The 16,344-nt window shown below is 37.9% G+C and overlaps 2 protein-coding genes across 3 annotated transcripts; one reads left to right on the forward strand and one right to left on the reverse strand.

Moving 5' to 3' along the window:
• Positions 1 to 19: 19 nt before the first annotated feature.
• LOC136261012 (uncharacterized) lies at positions 20 to 4,807 on the forward strand. Of its 2 annotated transcripts, none has more exons than XM_066054974.1 (2): positions 20 to 123; positions 171 to 4,807. In XM_066054974.1, exon 2 carries the CDS (start codon positions 1,088 to 1,090, stop codon positions 2,204 to 2,206), a length of 1,119 nt encoding a protein of 372 aa, XP_065911046.1. In that variant the 5' UTR covers positions 20 to 123; positions 171 to 1,087; the 3' UTR covers positions 2,207 to 4,807. The 2 variants fall into 2 exon arrangements, with proteins under 2 accessions (XP_065911046.1, XP_065911045.1); XM_066054973.1 differs by having other exon boundaries at positions 22 to 135; positions 188 to 4,807.
• Positions 4,808 to 6,794: 1,987 nt separating this feature from the next.
• Positions 6,795 to 16,307, reverse strand: LOC136260550 (pseudouridylate synthase 7 homolog). The gene is made up of 15 exons (XM_066054339.1): positions 16,084 to 16,307; positions 15,824 to 15,914; positions 15,692 to 15,772; positions 9,883 to 10,142; positions 9,542 to 9,619; positions 9,429 to 9,494; positions 8,978 to 9,040; positions 8,804 to 8,929; positions 8,691 to 8,752; positions 7,909 to 8,069; positions 7,735 to 7,861; positions 7,426 to 7,530; positions 7,246 to 7,375; positions 7,107 to 7,198; positions 6,795 to 7,060 (listed from the first exon to the last, which is right to left on the reverse strand). Exons 1-15 carry the CDS (start codon positions 16,227 to 16,229, stop codon positions 6,885 to 6,887), a joined length of 1,764 nt encoding a protein of 587 aa, XP_065910411.1. The 5' UTR covers positions 16,230 to 16,307; the 3' UTR covers positions 6,795 to 6,884.
• Between the last annotated feature and the right edge of the window lie 37 nt (positions 16,308 to 16,344).

The raw sequence follows: 16,344 nt of genomic DNA on the forward strand, positions 1-16,344 counted from the left end.
CTAGGTCAATATAAGGTTGCTCTCACGTGACCAGGAGAGTTGCAACATAAATCGTCGTCTGTCACTGGCCGCGGTACTCGTAATTCTACCCTTAAACGCTGTTGTACCGTGACACTTTTAACGGTACCACTAAAAGTGAGCGTAATTACCATTGTTACAGTCGTTTGTAGCTTTTTTCGTGATATAGGTGGGCACTAACTGGAAATGCCGTTCAAGAGACCAAGATCACCCAATAGTACGCCAGAGAAATTATCAGATAAGTCGGCTAAAGTAGATGTATGTGTTAAATGTAATGAAACGGTGGTTGAAGATTGTATTTCCTGTGATTGGTGCTCTGAATGGGAGCATAGATCCTGTGCCTCGATTCAAGAAAGGGACTTTGAGCTATATAATTATGAAAATGTTGCAATTTAGCAGCCTTGGAGGACACTTGTAAAAAGCTACAAACATCAGTTAAAGACTTATCAACAAAAATTAATGACCTGTCCACCTCTAGCAGCAACCTTTGGATGGAAATTGAAAGTACCTCAGTATCTTTAAACCCAACCCAATCTAGTTCTGCAGCTGCGCCCCCAGCCGGCTCTGCTTTAAGTATAATTGATGAGCTTGCTGACTGTGACAAGAAAAAAGAACATGATTGTTTATAACCTACCTGAACCTGCTCCAAACAAAAGTGATAGTGATTCAGTTATTGCTATGTGTTCTTCTGTTTTCAATGGTTCATATGCTATCACAAAATCAGTACGATTGAGGAAAAAGCTGCCTAACAAACACAGGCCTCTGTTATTGTGCTTAGAACACGAAGAAGACAAATTTATGTTGCTTTCTCGCTCTTACCTTCTACGCCATAATGATTCCTACAAGAACGTGTTCATAGCCCCGGACAGAACCAGGTTTGAGAGAGAAAAACATAAGAAACTGCTTTCTGAACTTAAACTCAGATGCTCACAAGGTGAGGTTGACCTAATAATCCGTAATGGAGCTATAATCACCAAACCTGCTAGAGGTAACACAGCTACTCACAACTCTGTACCTACTACAAACCAACATTCCTGACAACTTTCAAAATGGCCTGAGTAACTGTTCCATGTCTCATACATCTGATTTAAGCTATAGAAGCCAATTTGATTCTTCTCCTGGCCCCTGTACTTTTGATAACTCTGATTCCCCTGAAATTAGTTTTAAACTACCACGGCTTGCCATTGCTAATTTTTGTAGTGTTAGAAACAAACAAGCTGGATTGGAATTGTTTCTAGATAATCAAGATATTCACTTATTAATAGGAACTGAATCGCACTTAAACGATACAATTTTTGATTCAGAAGTTTTCCCCAGAAACTATTCTGTATTCAGGAAGGATAGAAGTATTCATGGAGGAGGAGTATTTATCCTAGTTGAGAAATCCATACCATCATCAATTCTAGAGATAGACTCAACTTGTGAAGTTATCTGGGTCCTTTTACATCTCCAACATTCTCATGACATCATCCTGGGAGCTTTCTATGCTCCTCCAAATTCTCCATCATCTGTATGGGATGAGCTCTCTGAAAGCTTAACACAAGTAAGGCAAAAATTTCCAACCACAATGATTGTATTGGGAGGTGACTTTAATTGCCCTGGGGTGGATTGGTCGTCTGGTTCACTTATGGATTCTTACGTAACATCAACTTTCCGAGAATCCTTGATAACACTAGCTCATGATTTTATGTTGGAACAAACTGTTAATTTGCCAACCAGAGGTAATAACATTTTAGATTTGTGCTTTACCACCCACCCTGACTATATCCATCAGTGTATAACAGTATCAGGCTTCAGTGACCATGAGACAGTTATTGTAGAACTGGCCAATCTTCAGGTTGGCCACAAGAACGTTCAGAAGAAAATATACCTTTATAATAGAGCAAACTGGGATATAATTAAGGAAAAGGTCTCTACAGTTTCAGACATGTATTTAACTTTGAATGAAAATAGCTCTAGAACTGTGGAACAAAATTGGAACTTTATTCATGAAAGTATTCTACAAATCGTTAAAGACCATATTCCAGCTAAGCAAATATCTACATCAAGTCGCTTACTATGGATGACCTCTCAACTGAAAAGGCTGATTAAAAGAAAACAACGTTGTATAAGTGAGCTAAAAGATTTAAACGCCCTTCTGATTGGAAAGCATATAAAGACATGCAATCCCAAGTACGATCTGCTTTAAAGCAACAGTGCCTTAAATATCTTACTAGTAGTCTAAACTCAGATTGTGACAATAACAGAAGAAAAACATTTTGGAGGTTTATAAAGTCTCAAAAGCAGGATACAACTGGCATTAGCACATTACAGACACCTACTGATCAAGTAACTATACCCAAAGAAATTGCAGAAACTTTAAATAACCAGTTTAAATCGGTCTTTACAGTAGAGGACTTAGAAAGCATCCCTGAAATGCCAGCGTCCTCATATCCATCTATAAACAACATTGATATACAGTGGAACCTGTCTATAATGGTCACCTTGGGACCAGATGTATCTGGCCTTTATATACAGGTGGCTGTTATAGAGAAAACCTGCATAAGGTGGTCTGCAGCATTTTAGTGGCTATGACCGTTATAAATGAGTAATTATTATCAAGAGGCTCACGCCAACCGCAATAGAGTATAATTTTACTAGTCTTTATACAGAAAGGGCAAAGTGAGCTTGTTACGAATGTTGGTTATAGCTATTGAATACGTTTAAGTAATGATGCCTGATAGTTTGTATAGCATTCATTGAAAGGCAGGAAGTGTAATAATTGTGCATTAATTGAAATGGTGCCGTGGTGTCAGACTATTGGCTTAACAAGCTACCATAAAAGGAAACGACCGCTATACGAAGGATGAAGTTATGGATACAGTGATTCATAGGCGAATTCTTGGTTGGCCGTTGTACGCGAGGTGACCGCTTAATGCAGACCACAATACATACATTTGTATAGGAAAATATTTGGGATCTCGTGACCATGGCCGTTTTGCAAAGGTGACCACTTAATCCAGGTGACCGTAACACAGGTTCCACTGTATCACCAAATGGGGTTTTCAAAATACGATCTGAGTTGGATCCCTATAAATCCCCTGGCCCTGATGCTGCTATCTCTGGACATTTAGTAAAACAAACTGCTGCTGAAATTACTCCGATGCTGACCCATCTCTTTCAATAATCTTTGTCCACTGGTGTGGTCCCTAGACAATGGAAACTAGCACATGTCACTCCCATTTTCAAATCTGGCAAAAGATCTGTCCCACTAAACTACCGACCAGTATCTCTGACATCAATCATTTGCAAAGCAATGGAACATATACTCACAAGTCAAATTATGAAACACTTGGAAGCTCATGATATCTTAGTCTCCTGTCAATTCGGCTTTAGATCAAGGCATTCCTGTGAATCACAACTGCTTACTGTTACTGATGACTTTGCAAAAGCATTGAATAATAAACTCCAAGTAGATGTTGGTATACTAGATCTGTCCAAAGCATTTGATAAAGTTCCACATAAAAGACTGCTAAGCAAGATTGAATTCTATGGCATTAGAGGCAAGATTTTACAATGGCTAGAGTCTTTCTTGAGCAATCGCTACCAACAAGTTGTCGTAGATGGTTCCTTTTCTAATCATTGTAAAGTCACATCGGGAGTACCACAAGGCTCAATTTTGGGTCCTACCTTGTTCTTACTGTACATAAATGATATAACTGAGGGTATTAGTAGCCAAATGAAACTCTTTGCAGATGATTGCTTAATATACAAAGTTATTCACAGTTCAACAGACCATCAAACATTCCAACAAGACTTGACAATACTGTCAAAGTGGGAAGATAAATGGCAAATGGCTTTTAACATCAGCAAATGTAAGATAATGCAAATTTCTAATCACTGTAACAAAAGTTTATTTTCGTATGTAATGAATGGCACCTCACTGGCAGTTACAGAACAACATTTGTATCTTGGAGTAAAGTTACATCACAGACTTTCATGGAAACCACATATAGATTGCATCTGCAATAAGGCAAACAGAGCTGTTGGTTTTTTGCGACGAAATCTTCAGCATTGTCCTAGCCATCTACGTGAGCTAGCATATAAACAATTTGTCTTGCCTATTTTAGAGTATTGTTCCCCAATATGGGATCCATATCACCAAACCAACAAAAATCAAGTAGAGATGGTCCAACATAGAGCTGCTCGTTTTGTCACAGGTCAACCATGGAGATGAAATAATAGAGACAGCATCACTAACATCCTTGAAAACTTGCAATGGCCTACACTACAAGAACGTCGCAAATCAGCTAGACTAATTTTACTATATAAAGTACTACATGATTTATTAATTATACCGAACTGTTACTCCCATTTAAATCTACTGTATTACGGACCTGACACTCACACAACTTTAAACTAGTACCTTACCAACCAAGAATTGATATATATAAATATTCCTTCCTCCCAAGAACTGTACCAGAATGGAATAGATTAGATGATGAGATTATTGAGACTGACTGTGTTGAAGAATTTAAGCAAAAATTATCCCCTTCTATGTATATAGTTAAGTAACTTATCGTAATTGTATATATTTTTATAGTTTATTATTGTAATTTGTACATATGTATAGAATTAAGTAACTTGTCGTAATTATACATACTTATATAGTTAAGTAACTAATTGAAATTGTACACATGTAATTGCACATCAGCATTATACCCCTGGAGGGTCCTGCTGATTAACAATAAATAACTGCAAGTCACTCAAGTGACACGCCCCTACTGGACGAAAAATGTGACGTCACAAAATGATTGAGTGACTGGTTTTATTTTTGCGCGAGCTTTATTATTATGCTGTTAGTCGCATTTTTTCTTTGTGATACATCCACTCTATTACTTCCATTGTAAATGTGATGAGATGCATACCCCATATCCAGCAATGATGTGAGTGCTGTCACGAGCATCCAGCAGTCCCTAAAATGTTATATGGAGCTTTTCTACTTAGCTACTGGAAAAATTAACAAACAATTTAATTTATGTGATTGGTGAAGTTTCACAATTTTTCATTGGGTAGCTACAGACACTTTACAACAACTTGCAATTCAAATCCGTAAAGCGTAATTCGTGAAAACCATCTCGCTAGCTGGATTATCCACGAGTTCATTTAATAACACAATGCTACAAATACTTTGTGTCCTTGCCTCTTTTACTCGTCCTGTACAGTAATTACGACCTTAGCGCTCAGCAGGCTCTAGCTAACTATTATTTAATGGTCACGTGAGCACGCTTTTCGCTTTGGAAAATTGCAAGGAGTAGGAAAGTGTCTGTATCAGACATGCCTACTTTCTTGGACCCCTTCTCTCCCAAAGCACCAAGATAGCATTATGTACATGTATGATACCATCAATATTTCATAATTTGCTCCCACTCTGAACTCTAGATACCAATGATCAGGGGCTAAGGGGCTAGTTGTGGCCAAAATGCTAGTTTTAAATGACTTTTGGCTAGTTGTAAAAACAGCCAGCTTCACCACGGAAAAGAATAAACTCAACATTATATATTTATGTGTTGTACATCTTAGCTAACTCTTTTACAATTTACTTCGGGGATTTGACTAAAAGTACCTCAAGATCCAATCTTGTCAGAAAATAGCCATTTTCAAAAAAAAGTTCTATTTCATGGTCTATATATATTCTTTGATTAAAAATCCAGCTAGTTTTAATTTCTTACATGTAGTCCACTATAAAATGAAATTGCCTTGAACTCCAATAAAACAAGGCTTGCATGTACATAATAATGTAGTTCTTATTTTTAAATTTGCAAGTCTGCTAATTACTTCCAGATCTCAATCATTTCTCTAAAATTGCTTCCAGATTCTATCTTGGCACACTAACATTCCCTGGGGGAGTATGCCTCAGATCTCAGCAGTTAGCCAGAATCCCTTATCAACTGGTACTTTGTCACACAAGCCTTCTCTTTACTTTAACTGTTTGTACAATCATGGCAATACACAGCACAAAAAGTACTTACTTCAAACACTAGGTGTACCCCCCCTCCTGGTCTCAGGTTAGGGCTAGTTGTAAAATATAGTTTTTTTAGCCACTGCCAACATGTAGGTGTAGTTTCTGTTCATTGGTAAGTATAACCCAGAAAACTGCAAATCCAGCAGTTAATCCAGAATGTGTCCTTCACTGTTATACATTGGGGGATCAAACAAGCTGAAGAACATTCACTAACTATAATATATACACATGGTAAACTATATTAAACTCAAACAGGCCATGCAATGCAAGTGTGTGTTCTGTGAACTGAAATGTACCTGGACTATAATTAGAAAATGGTATTCATAATATTCTTTGATCTTTGGAGGATATGAGGTCTTTAAAATCCACTAAGAGATGTACAAACTTGCAGCTAGAAGCAACTGCAGTTTCACCGACAGTTCAGATTGCTAGATGGTTTCCTAATTCAATTGTACCATTTTCCCCTTTAAAGTGTATGGGGAGCCCCGGAGAAAATGTACCTTTTTTCAATTGTAAGCACTGTGCATGCCATAGTAGCTAATTCCAACCCAACAAACTGTATATTTCTGAGATCAGCAATCAATACTCTATAGCATATAAAAAGTCAAAATTTAAAAATCGGCTGGAATGCCTACCATAATACATGAAATTAAAAATGAAAACTGAGTAGCTAGTTCAGTCCAATGTTTGTGCTTATCCATGCCATGCAGGCATGCACACACTGACTAGTATTTTGGAACATGTTGCAGCTCCTCTCTACTCTGTGAGCCACTTCATTGTAATGTCAGTTAGCTAAATAGCTTTATAGACATATGGTACATCTAATCTCCTAAACTTGTCTTATAATTGTGTACAAAATATTTCAATTACTTTGATGAGGTGATGTTGGTAGACTAGCTAGTTCAGGTATATCAAGTTCAAGCATATATTTATTTTGTGCAGTCCATGAAGTATCCTTCTTTAACACTTCCCTTAACAACATGGTGGCATAGCAACCAGCTGGTAGTGAGAAGTTCACTATCACAGCTTTGTAAGTACCTGTAAAATACAAATAAAATGATAGTAATTATATCCATCCTCTTACCACAAGCTGGATGTGACATGGATACATCATCTAACTTATCTTTATCACTCTCAAGTAATTGTGTCTTTGTGTCATCATAATAAATGGATGACCTATACACACACAATCACACACAGAGTTACTTAATAGAACACTTTACCATGTTATATCATTAGGTTTAATGATCAGTGGTCGATAATTCCCTGATAAAGAATAATCCTTCACGCGACATTGTAGTTTTTCACTAGTCAACTCATCTTCTGCTAACAACTCACTGTACCACTGGCCAACTACACCAACACAAGTTAAGGAACACTATGAACTGTCTACTAGCCCTCACCTTCATTGTTAGGGTATGTCACTGAGTAGCCGGGTAGAGGCAGGACTATGTCGTCTATTGTGTAACTACTGATGTTATCTGTTGTGACACACTGTGCCTCATTATCTGCAAGTAACATGATGTGGGTGGGGCTCATAGTACACCCAGAGGAGGTTGGTAACATAAAATACTAATAATTCATGACACCTCAGATTGATGCCATGTATGCATGCACACTACAAACCCTCTCAGCACAAAGCACTACTAATAAACAAGCTGTCACCATATTTGGTCAATTAATCACATGTCATATGACACTTCAACACTCACCACTATTGATCACCAGATCTCCTACTATTGGCTCCAGTCCAAACTGCTTCACTCTTCTAGATGCTACTTTATTCCATATAAGGCTCTGATAACTGTGCACATACATTAGTCGTTGACCACGTGGGATCTACTCAAGTTTGTCACTTATACATCACATGTACACTGGCTACTCACAAATTGTAAAGCATTAACATAATCCTTCCATGGACCATGTTTCACTAATCCTTGTAACAGTGAAGAAGCCGATGACTTGTCACAAGGAGCCTTTGCTAGTGCAGCCACAGGATCTCGTGACTGCCACCATTCTTGTTTAATACTGACCATTGCCTCACTGTCTACACTGACAACAAAAAACTGTTACTACACCAAACACCGTATAACAGGTAAAAAGTCAAGTATGCAGGACAAGCCCACATACAATTGTATACATGCATAGCAATGATGTGTTACTTTCAACAGGATGTATCACTGCTCTTAATAAAAATGTTTTTGTTAGTACTTTGTAGTGCACATAACCTACACTCATGGGATTGATGTATTAACTAGAATAGGACATTAATAGAGTAATATCGTATCACAATTATACCTTTTGAATCAATTAAAACGAAATTGATTATAATACCTCTCGTACAATAAGTCAGACCAGTTAAATGAAGTTACAAGTGTAGCCAGCATTGCACAGTCTAACATGGTTGTTTATTAATATAAGCTAAACATCTTATCAACAGCATAACAATGACTGCTCTATTAAAATATCTTACTCCAGACCAGTGCTCAGTGTGCACTGTAGCAGCCAACTTCAATGGGCAACTAACCACAAAAGGAAGTACAGGTCTTTAACACTTGCACAAGTGCATGTGAAACGATGACGGCACTGTTCTGAATGATACTTTAGAAGCAAAACTATTCCCAAATATGCCAGAGGAATGTTCAGCAAGTCTGGGTTAGATACACACCTCCACTTCTTGGTTGCAATATCTTCTCTATAGCACCCAGCCAATCCTCCAATAGGATACATCTATTATTACTGACATCATTCAACCATCACTATACAACAAAGTGTGCTCACTTGCCAATAGCGTGAGTTGGGGTTGCTGCAGTACCAAAACGTTGCATACCAAAGTAGTTGATAAATCCTGACCGTTGGAGAGTCTGGACTGCCTCATCAACTATGTTATCCTCAGCTGTGGCATTTCTACATAATATATATAAGTGTTTTAGCAAGTTGTGTGGAACATTGTACCTTAGAGCAATGGTAAACGAGTTACCAGTCAAACTTCCCAAATAGAAGCCATCCTTAACATACCTAAGAGACATCATTGATAGAGGTTGTGCAAGTATGACCAAATCAACTGTTTTAACTACTACAAGTGCGATATCAATGTTGTAGCACAAGAAAAGTACCAAAAACACATTTTTGAGTGAAGGATATTAGAGTTAGGTTATTCGGCTATGCAAAAATAACTGATAACTGGCTGGTTATTCGGTTATTCGGTTCACCGGTGAGGTTTCACAGCACTACTGTATATATTAACTTTCAAACAATACACATTGAATAATGTGGTGAAATGTTTCTTTTAAGCTCTTGACTTTCAGACGTATACTATTTATCACCTGTATGAAAAATTGTTGCAAAGTTTAAATGGTGATTTTTTCAATATATAAACATTACCATATTCAACAACATTACTCACTCAAAGTTTCCAACTTTAATATTACTCAATACTGAGTTGACTTGTTGTAGTCTCTTAGCATCTACCCTAAAACATGAAGGATAAAGTGACGACATGTTTAGTAGTATCATTACCTGTAACAAGTGACTAGTTGGCTAGTAATACCTCTCTTGTCCTTACTACCTCCATATTGTATTGACTTCGGCTTAACCCTGACACAGAAAGGAAAACATCTTGTAACTGGCAAAAGTCAAAAGAGGTTGGTCACATGTCATAATCTCATTACATGAGCTAAGCAGGTGATTAAACCTTGTAGGAAAGCAATGCGTATATACATTGTGCTGAGAAGTTTTGTAAGGGATCTGGGATATACATAACATGAATATACTATTCGTCCTTTTGGTATCAATCTGAGATGTTAATGAATTCAATTGAGATCATGAGATGATGACCGACCTCCAATGATGTGACCTACCTCAGTTTTCTAGCCAGTACACCTACAGCATCCACAGTGTCAATGTTCTCTTTGTAGAGGACAAACTGACAATAGTCCCCTCTGTCTTGTGGCCAGCTGCTACGGTAGCTTCTGTTCCCCCCACCAGTCTTAGTCACTTCAATACATTTGTGACCACCATCAGAACCAGTAGTAGTTGTGCTGGATAGCTTGGGGTAGAAGTGACGGATAGCCTTGTGGATTTGTGTCCTGTGCTCCTTATCACAATCATCAACATCAATCTGTGTGTACAACAGTAATGACTGTTACCAAGTTACTGTTACTATAGCCTAGACAAGTCTGACCCGCTGTTCAACTGAAACAACTGAAAAGCAAGGAAGTAGCATTGAAATTTAGTTTTCCTCTACCCTACCAGCCCATCATTTAAGCCAAAGATCTAGGAAAGCCACAATAGGTTTGACATCAGCTCGTAATCAACTGATGTAAGGTACTTGATTGTGTGGTTTGATTACTGATGAACGCTGCCGCAAACATGTTTTCTTTCAAGGTGACACTTGTGCAGCATGCTTCATTTTATTTAGTCACAAAATTGAAAGGACTACAGTAACTACCTATTACAGTTTTACCTTGCAAAGTAAACCATGAATCAGCTTCATGACTGTCAGGACTCAATGAGCAACCCGACACTCACTTTGTGAAGACGTTCTCAAAACCTTTGCCTGTCATCTGATGGAAAGCAATGGCTAAAAACTACTTTTCACAACTACATTGCTCTAGCTTAAAAACAGGAGGTATAGAGACAGAGAAGATTGGTATTTGCTACACATGGTGGACAATAAAATGAGGTATTACTCCAATGAGCTGCGTATAATGAAGACAGGGTATGTGTGGTGAAGTGTCAGTGGAGAGGATGGAAGGGAGTACTCATCATGTGTAGCATGCTCCCCCAGTTGAAATAGCTATCACAAGTGGAAACAATCTCAACCAAATAATTGGATTGAGAAAACCAAATTGAGATCTGGAAGCAACAGATTTTAAAAAGCAATTGAAGAACAACTATCATGATTACTTGGTCAAATGGATGTACTGTGGTATTTTATCTCGAGATTGGATGTTGGGGCACTTTTAGCAAACCATGGAAGAGATATAAAATGAATACATACATAACTGACTTGTAGTATTCTGTGAAGCAGGTTGCTTTCATTTCAATTTAACTTTTTAGCCCAGTTACCAACTAGCCTTTCAGTATTGCATCATCAAATCCTTGATGCACAACTAGCCTCCTTGGTTCTAAAAGTACACTAGACCCCCAGTTATCTAACCCTCATTTATCCGAAATTGGAAATGCTGTTCTATTAGAGTAATTTGAGTACATGTGTATGTTCTATTAGAGTATTTCAACAGAGCTTTGTATATGAATGTATGGGCTTCAGCTATCTAAACAATTCACTTATCTGAACACTTTTACCATTGCCTGAGACACATTGGGGTTTGGTAAACCGAGAGTCTACTGTACTGTACTGAAGTGATATACTACAGCGGCTCAATGCACTCCATAATTATGGACTCTTGATAAAACCATGAAACTTTCCACATAAGTAGTACTCCTGATGATATGATTTTTTTGGATACTGCCATCGTAGATTTGACCTTTGGTGACCTTTATGGCCATTTTTGCACAGAAATCTTGATCATTTATATCTTTATCCCAATATTACTGTACAGCCTAAATATTTCAAAGAAATTTTTTTGCTGATTTTGCAGTTTTGAAGGTTACCAGTGAAAATTTTATTCCTGAAATAGTCAGACCTTCATATAGTCTAATACATTTTGGGAGTGTTTGCAAATCCACAAAAAATTTAAATTAGGCAACATTGCTCAACTTTGAAAAATTAGCCCCTCAGGACTATCATACAGTACAGTAGTACTGTATATTAGGGATCATGCAGTTTTGGGCATTCTTGTCCAAAAATATCACCTAAAAACCAGCCTCAAATTTCCTTCACAACAGCTTGGCAGTATTGGTTAGGCATAGCCAAGCCCAAAAATGTCTATAGAGTGACCCCAAACCCTTCCAACAAGTTTCTACGGAATCTAAAAAAAAATTCTATTTAACAGAATTTTATTCTGACCAACTGACTAACTAACTGATGCCTTCAGCCAAGCATAACTCAACAATGGGTAAGGCTACGGGCTTGATTCTCTTACTGTTCGACGTCGCTTCGTCCCAAGATGTGCCTTTTCGCCAACCGCAGTACATACAATACACACATCATGGACTTACCTTTGTCCTCCTTTGTGTTCCAGTTCTTTTCGCTGACAAAGCAAGGTGTCAATTTGCGATAGCGCGGTACGGCTTCCCTCTGGCCACGGATAATATAATATGTTGCACATGGATTGTAAACGCGCATATAAAATGTATTACAAATAGTATACAGTCCTTGTAATACAATATCACAATGTTTTACGGAATTGGTAGTGGAGACTAGTGTAGAATAACGTGATTCTCTCACAGTTGCAAAATGTTTTTGAAAAGTATAGGGCTTTGTTGTCAAGTAGTAGTGTCTTGGTATCATCCCTAAGTTGTTTTGGTGTTGGGCACTGCGTAGGTTAACAGCTAATTAATTACGCTGTTTGTGGTAAGTATGTTGCTCTGGTATGTTTGTGTAGGGTAATCTCTGATAGGTGATAGCGAAAGAAAGGATAGCCACTCAATTTAAAGAACTAAACTGTGTTTTATTCTTTTAGCTATTAAAACCTGACGTAGGATAAGTCAATACTGAATTATCAAGTGGATGAAGTGCGAATGTAACGGAATGTTTGTGTAGGCAAATCATGGCAGTGGGAGCGTGTAGGCTTGGCACACATGAAAGAGCAGTATCTTTTCTGTTTCTTTAGCAACACAACGTGGTGAGTTGGCATCGTGTGAAGCTATACCACAATGAAATGTTCAGACAACAATGCACCTGGCAACAGAAACTACTGATACGCACTCACAGAACTCAAGCGGGAACTCTTCATTCCATTACTATTCACTAGAAGAATAAGTACTAGAATCAGCTTTGTATAAAACAAAATGTCTCCTCTGCGTAAATGGCTAGTTTCACCATGAATTAGTTTTCCCGTAAACTTTATTACAAGAAATGTTTCACCATTTCGTGCAATTTACGGAGTCGTTTCCAATCTATGTGCAACATATATATTATCCGTGCCTCTGGCTGTGTCATGCTTTTTGCCTGCATTTTCTGTAGCAACTGGATTCATTGCAGAGAAGTTTCTTGTACTGTTCTTTGTTTGCAACACTGTGTAATGGGCGGAGCATAGCTACAAACGAAGCATAATGGCCACCTCACTTTTCAGTGCGTAATTGATTATTGGGGTGCACATTTAGATGCAAAACTATTTTAGGCGCCATTCTTTCTTTAATGTGGTACACATGGACCAGTAGTCATAATTGTGTTATTTAAAAAGTAAACAAACAAGTAGAAGGAAAAATTAGGAATTTTAAGCTGGATTAGGGATCAAAGAACAAAAAAAACAGGGAAACAAGGGAACAGTTGAAAGTTGTGAAACAAGGGAGGTTGCCTATACCAGCAGATACACTAGTGGACTTACTTAAAATTCCTAATTTTTCCTTCTACTTTTAATTTACTTGTTAGTACATGGTACCGGTCTTGTTGAACAAAATGATCAACTTGAAGCTAATACTCCAAAATTGTGATCAGTTATATTACACATGAATTTTGAGATAATTTACCTCCCGCAGGTAATATATACCCCAAGGGCAGATAAACTTGCAGCTAACAAGTGATCATAACTTCAAATCAAAACCAATTTCATTTAACAAGACCTTTACTTTGGTAGAAATTACCATGAGTGATCATAGTGGTTGACCCATTCAAAAGGGATTCCATCAGTGCACACTTGTGAACGACACTTAATGGATGAATCCAAGGCCATGCTACCAACATTTAAATGTACATTTTCCAAGGTCAAAGTAGAACAATATCAGTAAGAGTTCTTTAGCACTGTAACACTCCAGGAACTGTCAAACCTGTTTAGTGCGTGTGTGTTGTAGTTTCACTGTCATAAATGGTATCATATACTCATCAATTATGCATGAGAATATAAGCCTTGAAAGTCTTAGCTATAGATATAGAGAGTAAGAACTCAACTTGGCTGTGATTCAACAATCCAACACTTGGAGAGGACCAGTGAATCTCATGTAGCAATTTTAGCTGCACATGACTATTGTATTAAAGTATATGAGTTGGTACGACTGCTCTATTAGAGTGTTCTTGCAGGTTTTTGCAATTGAATTCGTCACCTTTGCAATTGACTTCATCCTGTTTGCAGTTGCTTTTGCATTAGAATTTGTCCAGTTTGCAATTGAATTTGTCTCTTTTGCATTAGAATTTGTTGTGTTTGCACAAGAATTCACCTGTAACAAGATTGGCAGCTGCAGTAAACATGAAAACAAGATGTAGCAGCTGTTTCATTATCTTGTTGAAGTATAACTGTTGTAAACAACTCTTTATATAAGGCAATAATTCTGCTACAGCTTCTTCAACAACATTCACAACCATTGGAGATGGGTGTGGTCACTAGCAAACAAGCTAATTAACTCTGGCTTGTGTATAACCAGCTCCAGTCACCTTGTATAGCGGGAAATTTATAGGGGGAAACAATAGTGGAACTGTATAGCGGGAAATTTTTGAAAGGTTAAATTTTCGAAAAGTTCAAAAATAACAATGTGTTAATAGCTTGCAGTAGTACTTCCCGGCTTTGAAGTGAAAGAAAGTATAGCTTAGCTAGCTATAAATGAAGTTTGCAAGTGCACACATGCATAGTTTCTACTAATATCAGTTAGCTATAGGCCTAATGTATATATAGCTAGGCACTGGGCCACACACAAGTAGCTAGCCATATAGCTATACCATGCATGCATATGAACGAGCACGAATGATACCAAGAGTCTTGAAGCCTAAAAGAGTTTGAGAGACCAGGAAAGACAGCAAATAATTATCAGCAAATATCTAGACAGGCTGAAAAAACGCCATGTACTTAGCTATGGCTCAATCCACAGCTTGATCCGCAGGCCACTGAATTAAGGCTAAGTCCGCCCAACAACATGGTTCAACCTACGAAGGAAGACCCTAGGGTAGCTAGAGGAGATTTTATCAAAGCCACTTTACCTAGAACATCCAAAGCAGCAAATTCTAGTTATGTATGTTAACGCATGCACAACCACTGTTAGCTTCCCCATGAATTATTATCTACGGTGCAACGCGGTAAAGAAACAGTTTCGAAAATATTTTCAAATTTCCAATCAAACACTAAATTTACCTTTCAAAAATTTCCTGCTGTACAGTATTCTCCGTGGCAAAAAATGATGGTTTATGGCAGCCAATGTAGTTATGACGAATTCTTGTGCAAACGGGATGAATTTTAATGCAAAACCGATGTCAATTGCAAACGGGACAAATTCTGCAAAAGTGACAAACTCTACTGCAAACGGGACAAAGTCAATTCCAAAGGTGACGAATTAAGTTGCAAACACCTGTAACAACTTTAATGTGCACATTTGTAATAATTACAGTCTCTCTACCTAGGACATTCCCTTTATGTTTCACAGAAGCAGAACACTCCTGTGTATTGTACAAGTAGTTATAAGTGTAGCGACAAAAAGGCTATGGTAAATGAAGTAATTCTACTGCATAGCCCTAACAGTTATGCACTACTAAAGGGTACATAATATGTCGGACATTGGTAAGTCCTTATGTGTGATTGTGGATTTTGTGACATGATTGTACACCTCATTGTTACTCACCATGATCTTGTCAACAGTACCATCTAGTAATGCAGACAGTTCAGAATGTTGTTGATGTGATAACAGATCATCACTTGGAGACTATGTGGGGGGTGGGGGTAAACACCTCTACTAGTCATCACGTGATCTCACCTGGACTGGTTCAGCTGGTAGGCTGGATAGGTCAGTGAGGTGTACTACTTTATTGTCACGTGATATTTCATGTACTATAAAATCTGAATACCTAGAAATATTGCAAGGCATAAGGCATTTCCTGACAGCTCAAATGTCAGGAAATTTTAATCTATGCATGGAAATACACTTTTTGAAATCAAGTAAATCTTTAAAACCTTGTGATGTATTTAATTCTTGACATTAATCACTAAGGGTTGTATGTCAGACCCCCTGCTTACCTAGCCTTCACTATACCAAAAAACCCAGGGTGGTTGTTAGCGTGTTCCGTTATACCAACATCTTCCTCGCTACGATAGCTGTGTAGAGAATCATCTGATGATAATTTCCGCTTCTTCGTGGGTGGAGGAGACTCAGGAGACGCCATATAAACTCAACAGTCCAAACCGAACACGAGGGCAGTAGAAAAAGCGCTGGATAAATTTTCAATAATATAATTATATTCTCTGCACGCCTTCCAAGCTTTCTGCTACGTCACATCC

The sequence above is a fragment of the Dysidea avara genome, chromosome 7 (assembly GCF_963678975.1).
Source record: "Dysidea avara chromosome 7, odDysAvar1.4, whole genome shotgun sequence".
NCBI lineage: Eukaryota > Metazoa > Porifera > Demospongiae > Dictyoceratida > Dysideidae > Dysidea > Dysidea avara.

Bases quoted from the DNA above. Each gene is read 5' to 3' on its own strand.
- LOC136260550 (XM_066054339.1), bottom strand. From the start codon at position 16,229: ATGGCGTCTCCTGAGTCTCCTCCACCCACGAAGAAGCGGAAATTATCA. The intron at 9,041-9,428 runs GTGAGTAATGTT...GATGTCTCTTAG, and splicing joins ATTAAAGTTGGAAACTTTGA to GTATGTTAAGGATGGCTTCT. The intron at 8,930-8,977 runs GTACAATGTTCC...TATATTATGTAG, and splicing joins TCGTTTACCATTGCTCTAAG to AAATGCCACAGCTGAGGATA.
- LOC136261012 (XM_066054974.1), top strand. From the start codon at position 1,088: ATGTCTCATACATCTGATTTAAGCTATAGAAGCCAATTTGATTCTTCT.